This window comes from Phyllobates terribilis, unplaced genomic scaffold, assembly GCF_046119375.1.
Source record: "Phyllobates terribilis strain yellow unplaced genomic scaffold, ASM4611937v1 Scaffold_3__8_contigs__length_932513732, whole genome shotgun sequence".
Lineage (NCBI taxonomy): Eukaryota > Metazoa > Chordata > Amphibia > Anura > Dendrobatidae > Phyllobates > Phyllobates terribilis.
The window spans coordinates 841,540,570-841,566,843 of NW_027362763.1; the positions used below are offsets into that span (position 1 = coordinate 841,540,570).

The 26,274-nt window shown below is 42.9% G+C and overlaps 1 protein-coding gene across 3 annotated transcripts in view; it reads right to left on the minus strand.

The window, feature by feature from the left end:
- The window catches only part of KAT14 (lysine acetyltransferase 14), a 35,894-nt gene that overhangs the window by 6,383 nt on the left and 3,237 nt on the right, over nucleotides 1-26,274 (minus strand). Inside the window, exons 2-8 of one of the 3 annotated variants that reach the window (XM_073672483.1) lie at nucleotides 25,986-26,107; nucleotides 25,379-25,500; nucleotides 16,725-16,906; nucleotides 12,210-12,632; nucleotides 5,957-6,504; nucleotides 5,467-5,603; nucleotides 560-621 (exon numbers count right to left, since the gene is read on the minus strand). In XM_073672483.1, the coding sequence (XP_073528584.1) occupies nucleotides 560-621; nucleotides 5,467-5,603; nucleotides 5,957-6,504; nucleotides 12,210-12,632; nucleotides 16,725-16,906; nucleotides 25,379-25,500; nucleotides 25,986-26,107 (1,596 nt within the window). The remainder of the gene's footprint in view (nucleotides 1-559; nucleotides 622-5,466; nucleotides 5,604-5,956; nucleotides 6,505-12,209; nucleotides 12,633-16,724; nucleotides 16,907-25,378; nucleotides 25,501-25,985; nucleotides 26,108-26,274) is intronic. The other 2 variants (XM_073672481.1, XM_073672484.1) reach the window with 2 other exon arrangements.

Consider the following 26,274-nt stretch of genomic DNA (forward strand, 5'->3'; position numbering starts at 1 on the left):
ACAAGCAGCAGAGGATGTTGCAGAATTAAAATTGCAAACTGCCCTTGTAGTGCCCAGTACGTTAAAGTGCCCAGTACATTGAAGGGACGCTAACGGCGGTTTAGGCACACTGGGGCTCGGGCTGGAGAGGGGCATTTCGATTTGGGGGGCAAGGAACATTTTGCTTTTCCAGAGCCTTTATACTACCAGTAACGTGGAAGCCCATATATTTCCATTGACAGAAGACAGACCTGAGTGACGGCTTTTTTTGTGGATTGAGTTGAAGCTTTTATTGGGAACATTTTACATAACATTTTGGATCACATTTATCCAGCGCCCTATGCTAAGCACTTACATCAGGGTTTCCATCTAAATCTTTGAGGGACGTGATTCAGATGAAACCCCAAAGGGATCCACTCACTATAATGAGGCAGCAGAGTTACTCTGGACTCCGTCTGGCCTCTGTTCAGCGTTGTCCTTCTTTTCAGAAGTGCAAAAAACTGTGGCCGACGTCACTTTTATGTACGCCTAAAAAGACTGACACTGTCGGATCTAAACCATTTTAGGGAATGCTACTCACTTGGGTGTGTCGGGAGGCAAAACAGGAAGAGTTTCCATTTAAACGTCCATGCCAGTTCATTACTTCGGAAACCGTCACAAGCAGAACGAAAAATAAACAGCCTTCAGTGCAGGCAAAACAAAGAAAATAGTCAACAAAGTCTTTGGTTAGCCAGTCCTGTGGTCACACAGGCTGGATAGCATCCAGTTGACTGGCTCAGTCTGGATATCACACAGGAGGTCTTTTCCCTCCACACACACAGACCATGTGTCAAACAACGGACTCCGTTTTAACTTCTTACCCATACCCAGAGGTGAGGTATGTGGGCAGCCAGATCTGCCCCTCTTTCAGGCTGCCCGCAAAACCTGGCCCTGATGCAAACAATCCTCTTAATGCTATGTGCACTAGAACAACACTCCAGGATTACATCACAGATGACAACAATCCGGTGATACTTACCTCCCATCAACTATATGTCTGGTAGCTACCTTACAGGGGTTTTTTATGCTGTTCCGTGTGTGGCAAAATTGATAAGGCAGCTTTATTTTTGGGTCAGTACGATTACAGCGACTCCACATTTATAAAGTTATTTTGTGTTTTGGCGCTTTTATACAATAAAAACTATTTTATAAAAAATAATTCTTTTAGCATCGCTTTATTCTGAGAGCTATAACTTTTCCTCTGATAGAGCTGTATGGCGGCTTGTTTTTTCGCGGGACAAGATGACACTTTCAGCAGTACCATTTTTATTTACATTAGTCTTTTTGATCACGTTTTATTCCACTGTTTGTTCGGCAGTATGATGATAAAGCATAATTTTTTGCCTCATTGTTTTGTCTCATTTTGTTGTTGTCATGGCGACATCGGGTCACAATGGCAATGATCGGAAAGCAGAGGGGGCTCCCTCGCTCTGCATGCCTGCTAAATGTTGCGATCGCAGCATTTAGGGGGTTAAAGTTCGGGGTGGCACAGAGTGACGGGTGTCAGCTGTCAGAATGAACTGACACCTAGCGACGGTCACTCGCGCGGCCTCTGAACGCAAAATCGCCTGGGCTTACTCCGTTGGGAGGAGTTTAAACAAAGTCATTTTCTGGTGATATTCCTTCAAAGTAAACGATAAGTGCTTTTATACCAGACAGCCCAGGGACAATAATGACATGTTTTTAAATAACAAAAAATAATAATAATCAATAAGCCAACCTCTTTTGAATCTAAAACAACCCTTTTAGGCTGGCAGTCATTAAAAGAAGGACATGAAATCTTCTGTCAACAAATTGTTACTATAGCAGACTTATAATAGGGTAGGTGGGGTTCAGCGGAGGTGTTGAAGCAAGCCTCTGAACGAGACATGAAAAAAGCCTTATACAAAAAATTTTTGTTCCCCTTCCGTTAAAGTAACAAAAACCCACAATGGGCACTGAAATAACTTGAAACTGACAAAAGTAATTTTCTATTTAAATTTATTGAAAATCAACTAATGAAAATCAGACATTGTCTTTTAAATTTTTACCTCAATTCAAAAGCAAACTAATGAAAATGGCGTGGACTAAAATGCTGGTAACCTTATCTTAATATTTTGTTCCACAACCTTTTGAGGCAATCTTTGCAAACAACCGATTTCTGTAATTCTCAAAGAGACTTCTGCCCATGTCCACAGGTATTTTGCCCACTCCTCATGAGCAGACTGCTCCAGATGTCTCAGATGTGAAGGCGCCTTCTCCAGACGGCAGGTTTTAACTATTTCCACGGATGTTCAATAGGATTTAGATCAGGCATCATAGAAGCCATTTCAGAGTAGTCTAATGCTTTGCTCTCAGCCATTCTTGGATGTTTTTAGCTGTGTTTTGGGTCATTATCCTGTTGGAGGACCCATGACCAGCGACTCAGACCAACCTTCTGACACTGGGCAGCACATTTATCTCCAAAATGCATTGATAGTCTTGAGATTTCATTGTACTCTGAACAGATTAAAGACACCCTGTACCAGATGTAGCATAGCAGGCTCAAAACATATTCAAGCCTCCTCCATGCTTCACAGTAGGTACAATGTTCTTACAATGTTCTATTCTTTTTATGCTTCATTTTTGCATCTGTGAACATAGAACTGATGTGACTTTGCAAAAAGCTCCAATTTTGTCTCATTTGTCCAAAGGACATTCTCCCAGAAGATTTGTGGCTTGTCAATCTGCATTTTGGTAAATTACAGTCTTGCTTTTTTGTGATTTTCTTTCACCAGTGGTTTCCTCTTCGGTCATCTTCCATGAAGTTCAGTTTGACCAAGACAGCAACAAATGGTGTGATCTGACACTGATGTACATTGACCTTGGAGTTCACCTCTAATCTCTTTGGAAGTTGTTTGGAGATGGTCTTGTAGCCTTTACCTTTAACATGGTTATCTATAACTTTCTAATCTCTTGAGACAACTCTCTCCTTAGTTTTCTTTGGTGCATGTTCAGTGTGGTACACACCATGATACCAAACAGCACAGTGACTACTTTTCACCCTTCAAATAGGTAGACTGACTGATTACAAGTCTGTAGACAACTGTGATGCTAATTACAAGACACACCTTAGTTTCATATGTCCCTATTGTGATATTATTTTCAAACTTTTCTAAGAGTACCATCATTTTCATTAACTTGTTTTGTCGAGGTAAAATATATATATTATAGAAAATCAATTAGTTTCTTTTAATAGATTACCTAATCAGTGTGAATTAATAAAGAGATGATGGAATAATCTATGTGTATGTATGTATGCAAATGTGTATATGCACATGGATTATGTTAATAGTTAATGAATATATAACTAACAGTTTCTTTTCTTATTGTAGACATGAACAACTAAATGATTTCTTGGGGATGACGTATGCATGTGTATGGCTGATAACAGAGAGATTCATGCGCTGAGAGACGAACTCAGCCCTCCCATCAGAATTCCTAAGGTGTTACTGAGGCCAAGAGATACATGGATGAGCAAATTGCAATGTGCCAAGCTATCAGAAAGAGCAATGAATTTTACTAATCCCACCTAGAAGTAGAATACTATATAACCCCATGTCTACATAATAAAGTATGCCATTTCACGTGGTTCAGTCTCTGAGTGAAGTTTTTCAACCAGATTAGCAGATTTGGCTAATTAGCTTCTCTGCATGCACTCAGACATCTTTAATTTGGAGGAGAGCAGTTACCTAGTGTATCTTAAATTGGTTAAACCTCCACAGTTTTATTTTTTTTTTTTCTACTGAAGCACAATTCAAAAGCAATGTCTGATTTTTTTGGTTGATTTTTGGTAAATTTAAAAATAAAATAACTTGTCAATTTCAAGTCGTTTCAGTGACTATTGTGAATTTTTCTTACTTTAACAGAGTAGTACCAACAATTTTGCCCATGTGAGTATAACATAGTTCACCGTTATGATTGACATTTGTTAGCTATAATGCTTAAAATACATATTTAAAATCAATCAAAAAAATCCACAATACTAACCTTTTAAATCCCTGGGGGTTCCAGTGTCAGTGCTCTGGTGGTTCCCTAATGGTCTTCGTTTACATACCAAAGAAACGACATGGCATCCTGGCAGTAGATGGCTGCAGCCAATCACTGGCCTCATTTGTCACAAACTCATCCTCACAGGCGGTGCCAAAATAATGGCATGCGAGGCTGAAACTTGTGATAAGCTGCAGCCACATACTACTATGCTGACAGCATGTAAACAAAGACTAGAATGGAGACCAGTAAGCACTCTGCAAAATTTAAGGATTAAAAAAAAAAAAAAATCCTCCCCTTTTTCCTACTTACATTTGTTACTATTCTTTTACTATTTTACAGGACACAATGGTACAACATAAGGACTGAAACAAGCAGGAAAGGCAATGGTAACGTCATTGCTTCTCGTAAACACACCTTCAATGTGCTTATCTGGAAACATACCGAGCATTCTGTGCGTTAATAAGAATAGGGAAAAAAACATAGAACAAAAGCAACAAGGAAACAAAAGCTCCTTAAACTGTAAAGACAGAATCATAACATTAGTGTGCCGAAACATACAAAGCTCATGGGCCAAGGATCATTTAGTACCATGCTCGTTTTGTTTGTTTTTTTATGTAGTGGAAGGATATTTCATATATATCATTTTCTACAAGCCAAACTTCTGCTACATGTATAATACGGAAAAGAAAAAAAAAACTTTTTTTTTTTGTAGGAATTTGTGTGCGTCATATTGGAATGGAGAGACAGACGGCCATAACTCAGCAATAGGACCTGTTGGTTCCGATTGGCCTTTTTCATCTCTTTTCAGAGAGCCGAGCACATGTACATGGGCTCATATAAACTCTATAGCCTTTACAGCACTAACCCGCCTTGATCAGGAGAGGTAGAAAAATACTAGTATCGGCACTAAGCTTACATGGGATTTGCAGCCAGATAAAAACTGTATGACATGTGTTTACAACTAAAATTGTAGGAATTGGACCAAGGTATCAAGGTATCGTTTATCATTAGATAGATTGGATAGGAGATAAATTGCCGATCATTGGGCATCCACCACTGGAACCGCACTGTTCCCGAGAACAGGGCTCTGCAGAAGAGCCGCCATCTGAAAAGAGTGCCACCACCACCGCTCCATTCATTGTCTATGGGATTAGCAGACACAAGTGCACTGTACTTGGATTTCTCCAGCAGTCCCATAGGCAATAAACTGAGCAGTGGAGTATGTGTTCGACCGCTGCTCCACGCAGACGGGGCGATACACACAGGGGCTTTTCTTCTTCCTCCTTAGCTATTAGGTATTTTTCATTTAACAATACTATATCCTTCACCTTATAAGACAAGTCTAGTCTTTTCTTTAACATAGAAATCTAATTCTGTCAGAATGGAAAATGTTTTTTGATGTGTAAAGCAATAGGATTAGTAACTATAAACCCTTACCTTATGTATGGTTTCAGAATGCGAGCAGTGTAGGGACTAACTATGCTGAGGTCGGCATCTTTATCTTCGGCTGCTCCAAGCCGATACAAGAAACGCATAGCGGAGTGACGGACACCTTTGGTTGCAGGCACTGCAGTCTATCAGAAACAAAAAAGAAGTGTAAATTGACAAAGCAGAACATGATCTAACTAAGGAAAAAGAAGTGCTGGTAGTCATTCATCAAGCACACCAAAAATGCTTTACAAGATAGCGATGTCTATGCTGATCTCAATAGCGCAGATCTCGCTGTAGCTTAGCTACACTTACGCCGCAGCATCTTATGGCTTGTAAAGCAGTCTGCAGGATATTCTAATAAGTAATAATAAACTCCCTTTCCTACTAAAGTTCCCCTCTAACTTCCCATTTGAACGCATTCACTTATTCTTAGTTCTGAGTTTCTCAAACATGAAGTTTGCTCCAAAAACAGACTCGTTCACAAGCATCTACTCACCTGATATCTGTCCAAGATTCGCAGGTCCTTGCTTGTCGCCCTGTACACCGGCCCTGTGGGTACTGGCCGAGACACAGACCCTTCCCTGGCTCCGTAAACCCCTCCGACAAGCATCAGAGTGGCATTCAATTCCTGATCCAAGTCAAAGAGGGGCAAACCTCTTTCTCGCTTGGCTTTACGGACAAGCAGCTTCTGCCTCAGCCTCCGAGCTTCTGGAGTCACGGCTACAGCATTGGGACAGGCCTCCAGACGCTTTAAGAGCAGCTTTTCCTCATAGAGGCTGATAGAGTGGTACTGAGGAGTTTTGTTTTTATCCTTCTCTATGGGTTGAGGTCGTCTCTTGTCACGGGCTCTATCCGCAGATGGGCCCTTGTGCACTTCACCCTCCCCCCGGTCCAGTTTCTCCTCTTCACTTTCTATTTCTTGTTTCACATGTATAGACGACTTGAAAGTCTTTGGACACATAGGGGCTGAGTGTGAGATGTTAGGAGAAGGTAAGTATTCCATCCCAGGATCAATGACACCATCAGCATCCATCTCCTCATCATCTGAAATCAAATTGGAATGAAATTAATTTCCCAGCTTTCAAGAATGACTGATTAGCAACATAGTCAGGATATTGCACATTCACATGGTGTGAAGATGGAAACCATTATAACTAGAACCATTTGCAGGGCCACAGAGATTACCAATGCTTTGAAGAGCGTCGGGAACAATTTCAATCAGGAAATCACTATTCGATTTGACAAAAAGGCTTGCAGTACCCTAGTCCAGCAACCATATTGGTTAGTCTGTGGCTGCCGGACCAGTGCCCTATGAACGTCCTCCTCAGGCATTTCCGGTGCACACTTCAAATTAGTAGGCTGGCCTGACATCATCGGTGCGGCATGACACAAGCATGATGTTGCGCTGGGCCTGGTAATCAGAAGAGGCGCCAGGGATAAAACAGGAAAGAAAAGATTCGTAGGGCTCTGGTCTGGTAGCCACAAATTATCGACATGGCCGCTGGGTCAGGGACCTGCAAACCTTTTTGATCAACTTTATGAAGTGGTATCATGAAGATTAGCAAGGAATAGTACGACAACCACAAGCTACGTTATGCTGCCAAGTAGTTATCGTATCACCCTCATGGTTGACCTAAGCCACAACTGGGGCACAAATATAGACAAAGGGTTTTTAGTTACATTCATCATATGGCACAACACATCAAATAATACCAGCAACGACAAAAAGATTATGACACAAGTATATTAATACTATTGCAGAGATATATATACACACATACAGTGACTTGCAAATGTATTCACCCCCTTGGCTTTTTACCTATATTGTTACATTACAACCTGTGCTTAAATATTTTTGTAATTCGATTGTTGTGTGATGCATCAGCACTAAATAGTCTAAGTTGGTAAAGTGAGAAAATTAAATTTATGGGATGAAATAACTAAAAATTGGCATGTGCACATGTATTCAACCCTTTGGCTATGAAAACTTCATAAGTCACATGGTTCATAAATCACATGCTATACACTTCTTCACCCCCTCTCTAATACAAAATTCCAGTGCTTGTCTTTCTGCTGTCTCTAATATCATGTCCTCCCTCTATCTGAAACTGAATCTCTCCAAAACTGAACTTCTTGCGTTTCCTTCCTCTACTAACCTACCTATACACGACTTTGCAATTTCCTTGGGTGGTGCAACCATAACACCCAAGCGACACACTTGTTGTCTTGGGGTCATATTTGACACAGAACTTTCCTTTATTCCCCATATCCAATCGCTCACTCGCTCATGTCACCTGCACCTTAAAAAAAATCTCCAGAATCCGAACTTTTCTCACCTTTGAAACTGCTAAAACTCTTACTGTTGCTCTTATTCACTCTCGTCTGGACTACTGCAACTCTCTTCTGATTGGTCTCCCTCTAACCAAATTCTCTCCTCTCCAATCCATCCTGAATGCAGCAGCCAGGGTCGTTTTTCTGTCCAGCCACTTCACTGACTCCTCTACCCTGTGCCAGCCATTGCCCTGGTTACCCATTCGCTACAGAATACAATAAAAACTCATCTCTCTCACTCACAAAGCTCTCCACAGTTGTGCACCGCACTATATCTCATTCCTCATTTCTGTCTGTCTATCACCCTTCCCGTGCCCTCCATTCTGCATCTGATCTAAGACTAACATCCTCCATAATCAGGACCTCGCACCTCCGTCTCCAAGACTTCTCTTGTGCTGTGCCAGTTTTCTGGAATGTACTACCCCAAACGATCAGACTAATATGAAGCTCCCATGTTTTTAAGCGTGCTTTAAACACATCTGTTTAGACAAGCCTATCATGTCAACTCACTAACCCAACTCTCCCCTTTCCCTTGTTCTAAATGTTAATCATAATCTCCTCCTGCCTATTCATCTGTCTCCAGATCCTCCATGCAGCCAATAGCACTTGGTAACTCTCCCCAGACATATGCTGGCTGATGACTGGATAATGCAGCTTTATATGAACACCCTTATTATAATAATGATGGCAGGACCGGACATAACAGCAAGTTCTACCTATTGTGTCCCCCCACCATTTCCTTATAGATTGTAAACTTGTGAGCAGGGACCTCCTGTAACTGTTGAAATGTGTTACATTGCATTGTTTTTATAGTCTGTACATGTCCCTACTTAATTTTAAAGCGCTGCGGAATATGTTGGCACTATATAAATACAAATATTACTATTATTACTGAAATGAACTCTACCTGTGTGCAATCTAAGTGTCACATGGTCTGTCAGTATATACACACCTTTTCTGAAAGGCCACAGAGGCTGCAACACCATTAAGCAAGAGGCACCAATAACCAAACAACACCATGAAGACCAAGGAGATCTCCAAACAAGTCAGGAACAAAAATTGTACAAGTCAGGGTTGGGTTATAAAAAAAAAATATCCCAATCTCTGATGATCCCCTGGAGCACCATCAAATCCATTATCACCAAATGGAAAGAACATGGTACCACAACAAAGCTGCGAAGAGAGGGTCGCCCACCAAAATTCTCAGCCCGGGCAAGGATGGCATTAATCAGAGAAGCAGCACAGAGACCAAAGGTAACCCTGAAGGAGCTGCAGAGTTCCCAAGCAGAGGCTGGAGTATCTGTCCATACAACCACAACAAGCTGTACACTCCATAGAGGTGGCCTTTATGAAAGAGTGGGCAGAAAAAAGCCTTTACTTACACACAAATATTGTAAGGCTTGTTTTGAGTTTGCCAAAAGACATGTGGGAGACTCCCCAAATGTATGGAGCAGGGTGCTGTGGTCAGATGAAACCAAAATGTAACTTTTTGGCCACCAAGGTAAACCCTATGTCTGACAATAAGCCAACACAGCTCATCACCCCAAGAAAACCATGTTTTCGGCAGCAGGGACAGGGAAAATGTTCCGAGTCGAGGGGAAGATGGATGGTGCGAAATACAGGGATATTCTTGAGCAAAACCTGTTTCAGTCAGTCAGTTATTTGAGACTTCCAATAAGACAATGACCCAAAGCATAATGCTAAAGCAATACTCCAGTGGTTTAAGGGGAAACGGGTAAATGTTTTGGAGTGGTCTAGTTAAAGCCCAGACATTAATCCAATTGAGAATCTGTGGTCAGACTTGTAGATTGATGTTTTTACCAGAGGAAACCATCTAACTTGAAGGAGCTGGAGCAGTTTTGTCTTGAGGAATGGGCAAAAATCCCAGTGGCAAGATGTGGAAAGCTCATAGAGACTTATCCAAAGCCACTTGCAGCTGTAATTGCCACAAAACGAGGCTCTACAAAGTACTGATTTTAGGGGGGTGAATACTTATGCACACAGAAGTTTTCGGTAATTTTGTCCTATTTGTGGTTTTCTTCACAATAAAAAGAAAACCAAATGTTCACAGCTGTAGGCATGTTCTGTACATGTACTAATAAAACTCTCAAAAAAATTGTGAAATTCCAGGTTGTATATATACACACACACACTGCTCAAAAAAATAAAGGGAACACTCAAATAACACATCCTAGATCTGAATGAATGAAATATTCTCATTGAAAACTTTGCTCTGTACAAAGTTGAATGTGCTGACAACAAAATCACACAAAAATCATCAATGGAAATCAAATTTATTAACCAATGGAGGCCTGGATTTGGAGTCACCCACAAAATTAAAGTGGAAAAACACACTACAGGCTGATCCAACTTAGATGTAATGTCCTTAAAACAAGTCAAAATGAGGCTCAGTATTGTGTGTGGCCTCCACATGCCTGTATGACCTCCCTACAACGCCTGGGCATGCTCCTGATGAGGTTGAAGATGGTTTCTTGTGGGATATCCTCCTAGACCTGGACTAAAGCATCCGCCAACTCCTGGACAGTCTGTGGTGCAACGTGACGTTGGTGGATGGAGCGAGACATGATGTCCCAGATGTGCTCAATCGGATTCAGGTCTGGGGAACGGGTGGGCCAGTTCATAGCTTCAATGCCTTCATCTTGCAGGAACTGCTGACACACTCCAGCCACATGATGTCTGGCATTGTGCTGCATTAGGAGGAACCCAGGGCCAACCGCACCAGCATATGGTCTCACAAGGGGTCTGAGGAACTCATCTCGGTACCTAATGGCAGTCAGGCTACCTCTCGCGAGCACATGGAGGGCTGTGCAGCCCTCCAAAAAAATGTCATGCTGAAGGATGTTGCAGGCAGCTGATCGCTCTCCACGGGCGTCTCCAGACTCTGTCACATCTGTCACATGTGCTCAGTGTGAACCTGCTTTCATCTGTGAAGAGCACTTGGCGCCAGTGGCAACTTTGCCAATCCTGGTGTTCTGTGGCAAATGCAAAGTGTCCTGCACGGTGTTGGGCTGTGAGCACAACCCCCATCTGTTTCTAACCGTTTGTGCAGACACATGCACATTTGTGGCCTGCTGGAGGTCATTTTGCAGGGCTCTGGCAGTGCTCCTCCTGTTCCTCCTTGCACAAAGGCGGAGGTAGCAGTCCTGCTGCTGGGTTGTTGCCTTCCTATGGCCCCCTCCACGTCTCATGGTGTACTGGCCTGTCTACTGGTAGCATCTCCAGCCTCTGGACACTACGCTGACAGACACAGCAAACCTTCTTGCCACAGCTCGCATTGATGTGCCATCCTGGATGCGCTGCACTACCTGAGCAACTTCTGTGGGTTGTAGAGTCCGTCTCATGCTACCACAAGTGTGAAAGCACAACCAACATTCAAAAGTGACCAAAACATCAGCCAGAAAGCAATGGTACTGAGATGTGGTCTGTGGTCCCCACCTGCAGAACCACTCCTTTATTGAGTGTGTCTTGATAATTGCCAATAATTTCCATCTATTGTCTATTCCATTTGCGCAACAGCATGTGAAATTGATTGTCAATCAGTGTTGCTTCCTAAGTGGACAGTTTGATTTCGCAGAAGTTTGATTTACTTGGAGTTATATTCTGTTGTTTAAGTGTTCCCTTTATATATATACATATACATATACATATATACACACATATATATATATATATATATATACACACACAAACGACGAGAATCTGAAAAAAACAGTTCCTGAGTTATTACAGAATTTATTCACCAGCGACCATAATTTTACAGCTTATATATAATATGCATAAAAGTTGAATTCCTTTGATAAAGGGAGCCTGTAGCCTTGAACCGTGGAGTCTGATCTGCAAGTATCATTTTATAGAGCAGATTGATGTACAGTTTTGTGGAAAAATATTAAGCATACCTTTTTTCCCTTTGGAATCCCTGCTCTTTCTATGCTAAGGAGTCCAGTGGGTGGTCCTATTTAGTGAGTGACAGCTCTCGCTCTGAACGCCGATGTAGGAACGGCTGCTAATCAGTGATTGGGACTGTCCAGTGGACTCCTGAGCCCAGGATGAACAGGTATTTAAATTAATAAAAAATAGTCATACTAAATCTTTTCCCACACACCATAATATCAATAAGCTCAGAACCTCCTACTCAAAGACAGGAGTGCATGTTTAACAGGTTCCCTTTAACTACATTGCATTACTAATCTTGTATTAATCCCAAGAAAGTTACAGCCTGTTTTATCCTCCAGAGCTGCACTCACAATTCTTGTCCTATATTCAGTTTTTCATAATTCGAGAACATTCTGCAAGAGGGTGGGGAACATTTGTCTCAGCAGTAGACATTTTTACTTTGAACATAATGAAGGACATATAAAAAAAGATTCATTCTTATTACAGAGGACAATCATACTAACCATGAAATAAAGCTTGGGGTGGCATGACATCTGGAATGAGATCAGCCTCAGAGAGCAGGCTTGGAGTTGCAGAGAGAGAAGCTGGTGTATCCGGAGCAGAGAAATCCAAAGAAGGAGATGGAGAAGGACTGGTCATGGGTGTCCGGTCTGATGAACTCATGGAGGAGAAGTCTACAACTTCCCCTTTCTCAAGCACAATATCTGGCCGACGGTTCCGACTGCTGGAGAATTTCACAGGAGTAGAGCACGAGCTGTGATCCACAAATCCAGAGGCTTCTTTCTGGGCTCTCCTGATGTCTTTTGCTTCTTGAGTACGAGATCTCTTTTCTTTTAGCTCTATAGCAGATTCAACAGAGTTCCCTCTAGATCTCTTTCTGAGTCCTTCTACTGTGATCACTGGGTCCAAGCTAGACTTTCCAGGAGCTATAGAAATCATAATACACAGTCCACAAAACTAAGTTGTGCTGCTAGAAAAAGCTTTTATTCCTTATAATTAAAGTGGGGTTGTACTAGCAAAGATGTAGCTGAATAGATTGGAAATTGAAAATAATGACACTTTCTACCACAGACTTTCTTTTATAATTCTCTTTTCTCCTTTTCCTCCATGTGCTGAAGGAATATAAAAGTGGGATGGATTTACTAAGCTAAATGTGCCAGAATTTTGTAGCGAGTGACATGTTAAGCATGTCAAGGTGAGGAGACTTTTAAGCCGCAATGATCCTCTAGGAAATATGCAAATTGTCTCTTCAAAGAGGAAGAGAACTAGAACTCTAGTGCCACCTATAGGAAGTAGCAATCCTAAAAGTCAATATCGACACTTTAACAAGACTTGTCACATGACTTAGGACTCACCTTCTCCGCAAAGAGAAGTGTTACCCCTTGGATACCAGTCAGGCGCCTCTCACCCAGCCATACCATCTCATACTTTGCACTGATGAGGCACACAGTGTCTGCAAATTGAGATTTTGGTTTTGGCTATTATCCCAAGTCATGTGACAAGGCTTGTTAAAGGGTCGATATTGACTTTTAGGATTGCTACTTCCTATAGGTGGCACTACAGTTCTAGTTCTCTTCCTCTCTGATGAGACAATTTGCAGAATTTTGTAGAGAACACAGTTAATAAGCTGATCAGTGCCATCTTAAACTAGAGGCCCGGTGCTTAGAATTTTTGTCCTACTACACACAAGGACAGTAGGGGGGTTTCTGCTGCAGCCAGTTGTCTCACAGCTACACACATGACAGCGAGGAGGAGGAGGTGTACATGGCTGATCTTCTGAGACTCTCAGAAAAAAATTCTTAATAGATTTCTTAGTTTTAAATGCACAGTGAGCCAAAATTGGCTCACAGAAAATGAGAGAATTAAAGGAGGAATTACTGGGATATTTTTTGTGCATTATGTGTGTTTTAGTGTTCCTTGAAGCTGTCTAATTGTAAGGGCTTATTCACAAGTTGCATTTCTGCTATGTTAAAGAAAAAAAAACGCAGTGTTTTACAACACCAGCAAAGGGAGTGAGATTTCTAAAGTCTCATGTAAATGCTGGTGATGTTTTCCTAGCAGATATGAACTTTCAAAGCGTTTTTCATTTCAATTTCAGCCTTTTTGCGGGATGTTTCAACCGTTCAAATAAATGGAAAAAAAAAGTAAGTTAAAAGCACAAAAAAAAAAAAAAAAAAATCGCACATTTTTTTTTGCTGCAGAAAAATCTACTGCAAATACTAAATGTATGCACAGTACATAACCTAAGAGTAAAAATAAATCAGCCCCAACATGCTTGTTCTGGGTTTCCATTGAAGCATGAGGTTTCTAACAAAGGGGGGAAATCTGTTGGTGCTGGAAAACCCCCCGAGTAAGCACCAAATTTATGCTACAACAGCGGTCACGCTGACGTCCCCAGCATTTTATACCTTGAGAGTCACAAGTCAATTCTGACTGATAGTTGCTAACTATGTAAAATCTAAAATGGAGAAGACATATTGAATGTGAATTTTGGTTTGCAGCATATGTGCAACCTCGGGGAGTTTCATTCTTTTTGTCATTATCTCTTCAATCACAGATTCGCTGAAGTTAAAGGTTTTTTTTTCAGGATCAAAATATTAAAGGGAACCGGTCAGCAATTTTTTAAATATATAGATATAGTGTTATGGCTGTGTATGGAACTTGTGCTCCAATAAAAATTGTACCTTTTTTATGGAAATCTCGTGTGCCAAGTCAGGAGAAATCTAGCATAGAAGCCATATGTAAATGAGGCTGTAAGTGCACTAGGGGCGTGTCAATGCACTTTGAATGCTTTCTTCAGGCGTATTGAGAGCAGATTTGCATATGGCCTAAGACGAGTCACAGAACTGCGGCTGGTGGGCCACAGGTTAGGACCACTGTTCTAAAGTGTCATTATTCTCAAATGTAAAATCTATTTCGTTTTATTGATATATGTACATTTTTTATATACAGTGGGGGAAATAAGTATTTGATACGCTTGCCAATTTTGCACGTTTTCCCATCTACAAAGAATGGAGAGGTCTGTAATTTTTATCGCAGGTGCACTTCACCTGTGAGAGACAGAATCTAAAAATAAAATCCAGAAAATCACATTGTATGATTTTTACATAATTAATTAGCATTTTATTGCATGAAATAAGTATTTGATACAACAGAAAAACAGAACTTAATATTTGGTACAGAAACCTACGTTTGCAATTACAGAGGTCAGATGTTTCCTGTAGTTCTTGACCAAGTTTGCACACACTGCAGCAGGGATTGTGGCCCACTCCTCCATACAGATCTTCTCCAGATCTTTCAGGTTCGGGGCTGTCGCTGGGCCACATTGAGTTTCAGCTCCCTCCAAAGATTTTCTATTGGGTTCAGGTCTGGAGACTGGCTGGGCCACTCCAGGACCTTGAAATGCTTCTTATGGAGCCACTCCTTCGTTGCCCTGGCTGTGTGTTTCGGGTCATTGTCATGCTGGAAGACCCATCCACAACCCATCTTCAATGCTCTTACTGAGGCAAGGAGGTTGATAACCAAAATCTCAAGCTACATGTCCCCAATCATCCTCCCTTCAATACGGTGCAGCTGTCCTGTCCCCTTAGAGAAAAGCACCCCCAAAGTATGATGTTTCCCCCACCATGCTTCATGGTTGGGATGGTGTTCTTGGGGTTATCTTATCCGTCTTCTTCCTCCAAACACGGCGAGTGGAGTTGATACCAAAAGTTCTATATTGGTCTCATCTGATCACATGACCTTCTCCCATGCTTCTTCTGGATCATCCAGATGATCACTCGCGAACTTCAAACAGGCTTAGAGATATGCTGGTGTGAGCAGGGGGACCTTGCGTACCCTGCAGGATTTTAATCCATGACGGCGTAGTGTGTTCCTAACGGTAATGTTTGAGACTGTGGTTCCAGCTCTCTTCAGGTCATTGACCAGGTCCTCCCGTGTAGTTTTGGGCTGATTCCTGACCTTTCTCAGAATCATCCTTACCTCACGAGGCGAGATCTTGCATGGAGCCCCAGACTGAGGAAGATTGACAGTCATCTTGTTTCTTCCATTTTGTAATTTGTGCCAACAGTTGTTGCCTTCTCACCAAGCTGCTTGCCTATTGTCCTGTAACCCATCCTAGCCTTGTGCAGGTCTACAGTTTTGTTCTTGGTGTCCTTGGACAGCTCTTTGGTCTTGGCCATGGTGGAGAGGTTGGAGTGTGATTGATTGATTGTGTGGACAGGTGTCTTTTATACAGGTAACAAGTTCAAACAGGTGCAATTAATACAGGCAATGAGTGCCGAGTAGGAGGGATTCTTAAAGAAAAACTAACAGGTCTGTGAGAGCCAGAGATCTTGCTGGTTGGTCAGTGATCAAACACTTATTTCATGCAATAAAATGTAATTTAATTATTTAAAAATCATACAATGTGATTTTGTTTTTTTATTTTAGATTCTGTCTCTCACAGTTGAAGTGTACCTACGATAAAAATGTCAGACCTTTTCATTGTTTGTAGGTGGGAAAACTTGCAAAATCTGCAATGTATCAAATACTTATTTTCCCCACTGTATATCGCTCAAAACCTCTCTAATAATGAAACCTCCATCACTGCTGAAAAAAGGAGGCTGGAGTATTTAATCCTTATAAATATTGCCCAAAGATAGCCAAGGGACTGTTAGCAAAACCACAATCAATGAAGAGTTAATAGGAGAAAGAGGTTAGAATTCATCGTACCACACAAGCCTGAAAATACAGTTTTCACTGAATATCTATCAAATGTACGTTTTCCTGAATGGTTATGACCTGGGGCCAATATTTTGCATTAAATTGCTACAATCTCCTTGTTCAACACAAGAGATACATTTTCCAATAAATCAGAATCTGGGACCTTTGCTCTATGGACAAAACTGTATTTTCAGGTGCTGAATGTTATAATGAGGTAAATAAAATCATTGACATTACTAGACAGTAAGAAGTTAGTAGATGATTTTTGGACAACACAGGGACACCTGCTGGGGGTGACTTTGCTAAATACGTACTTTTTATTTTTTGTGAAGAAGATATACACTTGTCTCCTTCAGGTTTCAAAGTAGGAGGTTTGTTGTGAACAAGCTTCCACCACCCCGGTTCTCCAAACTCCTGGGCTCCAGATTTGAAGAACATGGGGCTGCCCACAGAGAGACATCCTGCAACCGTGCTCCACCAGGTAGAGGTCTTCTTCCTGAAACCAACAAGAACACACATACATATTAGAAGATTTCTCCACACAGGAAACATTTTTTTGTCCACAGACCTGTATGGATCTGAATAAGAGGCCTTATCCCCAGGAACAGCACCATTCGTGTTCATGTGCTACACAAGAGAATGGAGCTAAAATGCAACACAGGACATAGTCCATCGTCAAGAGTGGTGCAGTTCCTAGGAACAGAAATGTAGACCCTTTTCTCTAATCCTGACCTGGACAACCCCTTTAAATAGCAAAATACATTACACATAGCACTGACCCAGTCCTATTTAACCCAAATGTACATCACATGGTGAACATGTATGGAGCAGGCTCAGAAGCTGAGCCTGCTCCATACACGGCCTCTGTTTAACCATTTAGATGCTACTGTTAATCACTGTCAGTTGAATTAAAATGGTCTGTTTGCTGATGCCCATGAGAACCGCCGCTGTTCACAGGATGCGGATAAAGTCTATTGTAGGCCCCCGCACCATCACTGCCATGCTGCAATTCATAGGAGAACGTCAACTTCAAAATATACTACAATACTATCGCAGGGTCAAGTACCCTAGAAAGATTAAAAAAATAAAGAAGAAAATGAATTGAAAAGTTCTACAAAATATTTAATTAATTATAAAAAATGATAAAAGTTTAAATCATCTCCCTTTTCCCAGTTAAAAAAAAATGTATAATTTAAAAATAAATAAGTAAAATAAGCCTATTTGGTGTCATTGTGTCTGTAATACGCAGAAAAAAAATGAAACATCAGAATTGCAAAAAAAGTGATTAAAACATTTATTTTTTTAGTGCTGAATGTTTCTTAATCAATAAAATAAGAATATAAAACAACTATGTACGTTTGATAGTGACCTAAAGAATTATTTTTTCAGGTCTTTTTTTTCAACCACATAATGAACTCTATTAAAAAGAAACCCATTGCAGGGTAAATTAGTCACCATTTCATCCCACTTTTTCCCATTTACCAGTACATAATATGGTAAAGTGAATGGTGTAACTTAAAACTACAACTCTTTCCTCAAAAAATAAGGGGAATAATTAAAATAAAAGTGTAAAAAGGAAGAATGGTTCAGCCTGAAGGGAGTTAAACACACTTTTGTTATCACTTTCCATACTAGGTAACAGAAGGATGAAGTGAAAGAAGAATATATGTAAGACAGCTATCTGTATATGCAATCTTAGGCCATATTCACACTTTCAGTATTTGGTCAGTATTTTACATCAGTATTTGTAAGACAAAACCAGGAGTGGGTGATAAATACAGAAGTGGTGACGTGTTTCTATTATACTTTTCCTCTGATTTTTCCATTCCTGATTTTGGCTTACAAATACTGATGTGAAATACTGACCAAATACTGAAAGTGTGAATGTGGCCTTATACAAATAAAACTGTCAGTCAAAGATAGGACTGCCCACTGGACCGAAAATCACAGAAGGAGCAGAGTATTAAAGGATTAAGACAGACAGATGCAACCCATGCAGGTACATGGTCTGATCATACCACATCTCCTGGGCAGGGGAGAAGAGTGTACAGACAGGACAGCATGGGATCACAGCTGATTCTCTCTGTGAGGTAAAACACGTTTTCTAAACAGGCAGAGAAATGTTTTACCTCACAGAAAACAACATCTGTGATCCCATGCTGTCCTGTCTGTATACTCTTCTCCCCTGCCCAGGAGATGTGGTATGATCCAACCATGTTCCTGCTTGGTGAGACACAACCATAAGGCTGTGCGCCCACGATGCGTTTAAGAATTTCCGCAGCGGCAAAAACGCTGCAGAAAAGCTTAAAAAACGCTTGGTAGAAGGCCTGCCATGTTCCCCAATGATAATCCGAAATTTCCGCTGCGGGTTATCATTGCGGAAAAAAACACAGCACTACCAATTATTTTGCGGAAGTGCTGCGTTTTCGCCGCCATTGACTTGCATTGGAACGCTTGGATTATGCATCACTGTATTATTATTATTATTATTATTTATTATTATAGCGCCATTTATTCCATGGCGCTTTACATGTGATAGGGATATACATAACAAAAGCATTTACATAATCTTAACAAAACGAGTCAGCGACTGGTACAGGAGGAGCGAGGACCCTGCCCGCGAGGGCTCACAGTCTACGAGGGATGGGTGAGGATACAGTAGGTGAGGGTAGAGCTGGTCGTGCAGTGGTGTTTACTGCAGGTTGTAGGCTTGTCGGAAGAGGTGGGTCTTCAGGTTCCTTTTGAAGGTTTCCACGGTCGGCGAGAGTCTGATATGTTGGGGTAGAGAGTTCCAGAGTAGGGGGGAAGCACGGGAGAAATCTTGTATACGAGTGTGGGAGGAGGAGATAAGAGGAGAGTAGAGCAGGAGATCTTGTGAGGATCGGAGGTTGCGTGCAGGTAAGTACCGGGAGACTAGGTCACAGATGTATGGGGGAGACAGGTTGTGGATGGCTTTGTATGCCATGGTTAGAGTTTTGAACTGAATTCTCTGGGCAATAGGGAGCCAGTGAAGGGATTGACAGAGAGGAGAGGCCGGGGAATAGCGGGGGGACAGGTGGATTAGTCGAGCAGCAGAGTTTAGGATAGATTGGAGAGGTGCAAGAGTGTTGGAAGGGATGCCACGGAGCAGGAGGTTGCAGTAGTCGAGGCGGGATATGATGAGGGCATGCACTAGTGTTTTTGCAGAGTCTTTGCTGAGGAATGCACGGATCCGGGAGATGTTTTTGAGTTGGAGTCGGCAGGAGGTGGAAAGGGCTTGAATATGTGGTTTGAAGGAGAGATCAGAGTCCAGGGTTACCCCAAGGCAGCGAGCTTGTGGGACTGGGGAGAGTGAACAGCCATTGATGTTGATGGATAGGTCAGATGGGGGATGTGAATGAGAGGGTGGAAAGATGATGAACTCTGTTTTATCCATGTTGAGTTTTAGAAACCTGTCGGAGAAGAAGGATGAGATGGCGGACAGACATTGTGGGATTCTGGTTAGTAGGGAGGAGATATCGGGTCCAGAGAGGTAGATCTGTGTGTCGTCAGCATAGAGGTGATACTGAAAGCCGTGAGACTCTATGAGCTGTCCCAGGCCGAAGGTGTAGATGGAGAAGAGCAGGGGTCCTAGAACTGAACCTTGGGGGACACCGACAGATAGGGGGCGAGATGAGGAGGTGGTGCGTGAGTGGGAGACGCTGAATGTCCTGTCTGTTAAGTATGAGGAGATCCAAGATAGAGCCAAGTCCGTGATGCCAAGAGATGAGAGAATCTGGAGTAAGAGGGAATGGTCCACTGTGTCAAAGGCAGATGACAGGTCCAGAAGGAGGAGGATGGAGTAGTGTCGCTTGGATTTGGCATTTAGTAGGTCGTTTGTGACTTTGGTCAGGGCAGTTTCAGTCGAGTGATGCGGTCGGAAGCCAGATTGTAGACGGTCGAAGAGGGAGCAGGAGGAGAGGTGGGAGGACAGTTCAAGGTGGACATGTTGTTCTAGAAGTTTTGAGGCAAAGGGGAGAAGTGATATGGGGCGGTAGCTGGTCAGAGAGGAAGGGTCAAGGGAGGGCTTTTTGAGGATGGGTGTGATTGCGGCATGTTTGAAACATGAGGGGAAGACTCCGGTTGTTAGTGATAGATTGAAGAGGTGGGTTAGGGTTGGGATGAAGACTGAGGTGAGGTTAGTGATGAGGTGGGATGGGATTGGGTCAAGTTCGCAGGTGGTGAGGTGTGATTTGGAGAGTAAAGAGGAGACTTGACCTTCTGTAATGGTGGAGAAGTGGGGTTTGGAGGAGGATGGTTGAGTAGATATGAGGAGGGGTTGTGTGGACTTTAGGCCAAAGTTTTGTCTGATGGTGTCAATCTTCTGTTTGAAGAATGAGGCAAAGTCGTCGGCTGAGATGAGAGAAGAGGGAGGAGGTGCTGGGGGACGAAGGAGAGAGTTGAAAGTGTTAAATAGCTGTTTAGGGTTGTGAGATAGGGAGGATATGAGAGATGAGAAGTAGGTTTGTTTTGCTGTAGTGAGTGCGGACTTGAAATTAGTGAGGGATTGCTTGAATGCGATGAAGTGCTCGATGGAGTGAGACCTTTTCCATCTCCGCTCCGCAACCCTGGAGGCCCGGCGCAGTTCTTTGGTAAGTTTAGTGTGCCAGGGTTGCCTGTTGAATGTGCGAGGTGTGGTGTGTGTGAGAGGGGCGATCGAGTCTAGAGCTGCAGCTATTGTGGTGTTATATGAAGCAGCAGCAACGTCTGCATCGTGCAAGGAATTTATGTCTGTGAGAGGAAGGAGGGATTCAGAGAGAGAGTGTAGGTCAAGGTGTTTGAGATTTCTGCGAGGGTGTGTGAGTTTGTGGAGTGGGGATTGTGCACCCGGAGAGGAGAGGGTAGAGAATGTGAGGAGGTTATGGTCAGAGAGAGGGAGTGGTGAGTTAGAGAGGTTAGATAGGGAACAGAGGCGGGTGAAGATGAGGTCCAGTGTGTGGCCATCTTTGTGGGTGGGTGTGGAAGACCATTGAGTGAGTCCAAAGGAGGAGGTGAGGGATAGGAGCTTAGAGACAGACGAGTGGGGAGTGTCAATGGGGATGTTGAAGTCACCCATTATGATAGTGGGGATGTCAGTGGAAAGGAAGTGAAGCAGCCAGGTAGTGAAATGGTCTAAGAAGGTGGTGGCTTGCCCTGGGGGTCGGTAAACGACGGCCAGTTGGAGGTTGGAGGGGGAATAGATGCGCACACAGTGCACCTCAAAAGAGGGGAGTGTAACGGAGGGTGGCAGTGGGATTTTGGTGAAAGCGCAGAGTTCCGATAGGAGGAAACCTACGCCTCCACCATGTTTGCCATTGGGGCGGGGGGTGTGGGAAAGGTGGAATCCGCCATATGAAAGGGCAGCTGGGGAGGCTGTGTCAGAGGGGGTGAGCCAGGTTTCAGTGATGGCGAGGAAGGAGAGTTTGTTTGTAATGAAAAGATCGTGGATGAAGGAAAGTTTGTTGCAGACAGAGCGAGCGTTCCATAGAGCTCCTGTTAGTATAGCTGAGGAGGTGGGTATTAGTTGGATGGGTATGAGGTTAGAAGGGTTGCGACAGTTTGAGGAAGGTCGTGGATAGGAGGTAGAAGTGACTGTGGGGATATGGCGAGGAGGACCAGGATTTGGAGAGATATCTCCAGCAGTGAGGAGGAGCAGAGAAAGTGTTAGCAGGTGGGAGCAAGAGAGAGCATGAGGTGGTTGTCTGTGTTTGGAGATCCAGGATTGAATGCTGAGGAATAATTTGGAGGAGGAGGTGAGATGAATGGGGAGAATAGAGGGAGAGATGAAGAGTTTCTTACTTGGTGTAGGGATTTGAGGGGTTATTAGAAAGTGGAGGACTATAGAGGAAAAAGTGAGAGCTAACAGAAACATAGTTAATGGAGAGTAAGTGGTCAAAGTGTTTGTTACCTGACTCCTGCCCCGACTAACTGCCTCTGAAATAACTGCCACTTCTCTCCGAAGCCACTTTGCACAAGAAGACGCGTGCACACCCCAGCACGCGTGCACCCCTTACAGAGAGTCTAAATATATAGGCCACATTAAACTATATCAGGTGTAGGGCATTGTGGGACCGGCTTGTGGATAAATTAACAGCTGGTCATTTGAACAGGAGATGGCTGGGTGATCAAAGACAGAGCCAGGACACAAGTCTCTGCAGTTTAACACCTCTAAAAATCAGATAAGGTATATAGTGGGGAAAGAAGAAACATATGTGAATATTGATTGGAGTGGGACAGATGAAGCAGGGGAATTATGCAGAGCATATACCAGAGAGATGGGTCAGCAGAGCATTAGCAGACAGCATACATAGGAGCAGGGGAATTATGCAGAGCATATACCAGAGAGATGGGTCAGCAGAGCATTAGCAGACAGCATACATAGGAGCAGGGGAATTATGCAGAGCATATACCAGAGAGATGGGTCAGCAGAGCATTAGCAGACAGCATACATAGGAGCAGGGGAATTATGCAGAGCATATACCAGAGAGATGGGTCAGCAGAGCATTAGCAGACAGCATACATAGGAGCAGGGGAATTATGCAGAGCATATACCAGAGAGATGGGTCAGCAGAGCATTAGCAGACAGCATACATAGGAGCAGGGGAATTATGCAGAGCATATACCAGAGAGATGGGTCAGCAGAGCATTAGCAGACAGCATACATAGGAGCAGGGGAATTATGCAGAGCATATACCAGAGAGATGGGTCAGCAGAGCATTAGCAGACAGCATACATAGGAGCAGGGGAATTATGCAGAGCATATACCAGAGAGATGGGTCAGCAGAGCATTAGCAGACAGCATACATAGGAGCAGGGGAATTATGCAGAGCATATACCAGAGAGATGGGTCAGCAGAGCATTAGCAGACAGCATACATAGGAGCAGGGGAATTATGCAGAGCATATACCTGTGGGAAGAGAAGAAGAATGTAGATGCGCATTCCATGCGTTCTAATGTGCGGATGGTACCCGGGTCTGGAGGACAGGAGACTCTCCTGCAGACCCGGGTACCATAGTACATGTAAAAAAAAGAATAAAATAAAAAATAAAGATTATATTTACCTTCTGATGGCCCCCGGTCTCCTTGTCTTCGCTTGCCGGCAGCTCGCGGTGGACTGAAGGACCTGCGACGGCAGGTCCTTCAGTGTAGTGTACCGCGAGCTGCCGGCAGCCAGGACGGAGCAAATAAAGACTCCAGGGGCCATCAGATGGTAAGTATAGATTTATTTTTTACCATTCTTTAGGGTCACAGTATATAAATCCATGCCGGCTGCATGGATTTATTTAGTGTGACCAAGCACTTTCCAAGTGGTGCTAAAATCGCTTGGAAAGCGCTTTACAACCCGCTTCACTTCCGCTTGTCCCTGGCAGGAAAAACGCATGTACAATCCGCATGTACAATCCGCATGTACAATCCGCATGCGTTTTTTCTGCCAGGGAGATGCAGAAACGCTCAGGAAAAAATCCGGAGCATTTCTGCATCGTGGGCACAGAGCCTTACTCAGTACAGAGCAGGGGCACATTTATAAGATTATCTCAGCACAGGAAAACATTTTTAAACATAAACACATCGAATTGTGGAATTATTATTATTATACGATCTATTGATTAAAATTAACTTTGTGGGAGAACCCTTTTAAGTAAGTTCTGATCTGGGCAAAGGTCATCACTAAGGAAGGCGGTAAGCCATGATCCTCACATATTATAAAGGGTGGATCCTGTGTTATCTACTCTATATAGAAGTGTTATCTGACATTGTGCTCCTGCTTGTAATGATAAGACCGCTGACTAGTCATCCCTATGAAACAAGAAGTATGCGTCTACTGTTATGCTTAGTAGCGAGTGTGCAGATTTCTCATTTTTTTATGTAAATCATAAGGAATATTAAGAGAAAAACTAATTGAAGTAATGGGTCATTTATTATTGATACATTCCCTTTAAATCGGACTTCTTCCCACACTGTAAAACATACTGGTACACTAAGGACTTATTCACACGTTGCATTTTTGCAGTGTTTTTCAGAGGGGAAAAAAAAAAATCTGCGTTTTCCAGTACCAGCAAAGTGAATGAGATTTCTCACATCTCATGCACACGCTGCTTATTTTTTCTTTGCAGATTTGAAGCATTTTCACATCAGCAGAAGGTCCGTTCTTTCAGCATTTCTGAGTTTCTCACACATTCAAATGAATGAAAAAAAACATCAAAACGGAAGCAAAAATTTGCATATTTTACGCAGTGTTTTTCCTGCCAAGTGACACGTTTTTGGAGCAGAAATGTCTGCTGCAAATACTTAAAAGGAATCTGACATGCTGCTCGATCCATGGACATGTATCAGACCGTGGCTGCACGATTTCAGCCAAGTAAGGCTCTAATAGTCGTCGGGGACCGAGTCGCGCTGGAGACTAGTCGGACAGGTGGGTTCCCTGCAGCTTCTCCACGCCCGCTGCCCTGGAGTGACAGGTCTCTCCATGCACGTATAGGTAGAGGCCTGTAACTGCAAGGGAGGAGGTGAGGAAGTGCCGTCGGGGGACCAGTCGGTCCGACTAGTTAAGAGTTAAACAAACATGGCTGAAATAATGCAGCCAGTGCCTGATATGTGCTGCCCATACATGGGGCTGCATGTATCAGCTGTCAGGTTCCCATTAATGTGTGCACATAACCTAGCAGGTTTTCTGTGATATTAGCCCTGGTGTGTTGGATATAGGGGTAATAGATTGTGAGCGCTATAAGGGACAGGCAGTGATGGCCATCTGTGTTTCTCCTTGATAGGAACAGTAAATTAGAAATGGGAAAAGTTAATATCAGAAAATAAATTTTTGGGAAAAGTATCAATTGTTGTCAGATTTCAGGCAGTTGTCACTTAAGAAAAAGTTCTTTCAAAAGTAATTGAAGATAAACGTCCTCTCTGTGTCAGCCCCCACACGGAGGACCACAATCACAATTACTACAGGTCTTTGATTCTGAACATTCACCTATTTCCCAGTAGGAAGGTCCAGTGCTTCTCTATAAAGGAACAGATGTCCTCCTTCCATCTAAAGTAGCCCTGGCGACCAGATCCTTCCAGCGATAAGTTGTACATGGCCAACATCACAACCTGTTGTGACAAAATGTACAGTACGTTAGGTTTCATTGTCTAAACAGCTTAAAGGGGTTTTCTCAAGTTTGGAAGTTATCCCCAGTCCATAAGATAGGAGATAACATCTCGATCACTATGTGTCTGACCACTGGGATGGGACCCCCACCGATTCCGAGAACCGAGGCTCCGAAGAGCACCACCACTACATTCATTCTTATTGGGAAGGCTGGATACAGCGGAGTGCTGCACTTGACGGGTCTTCGGTGCTCTCACAAGAATGAAACAGAGCGACAATGCGCATGATCACCCTCTGCTCCATTCACACGGGGTTCTTCAGGGACCTGGTTTTCTGGATTGGTGAGGGTCCCAGCGGCTGTGCCCCCAGCGATTGGTAAGTTATCCCCTATCCAATTTATTGGGGATAAAACCCAAACTTGGGACAACCCCTTTAACTGCCAATAAGTGCAAAAACATTCACAAGTCATCAAGTTATTATATCTTACCTGCTGCCAAGTTAGTTTTAAGCGCTCAAACTGCTCTTTTCCATCCTCAGAACAGTCACTACATGTGACCTTAAAGAAATTGTCTCCTTTCAGGTGACTTGGAGGATCACATCTCAGCTGACCTGCAAAAGGACAATGTAAAGCTGAGCGGCTACTGGGTTTACATACAAGGCTTGCCTGTTCAGGACTGATCAGTGGGAAGGAGCATAATGGCATGTTCAGACATCTGACACCACACTGATCCCGTACATCAGCAATTCTACCAATGAAAGCTGCACAAAAAGCAAAT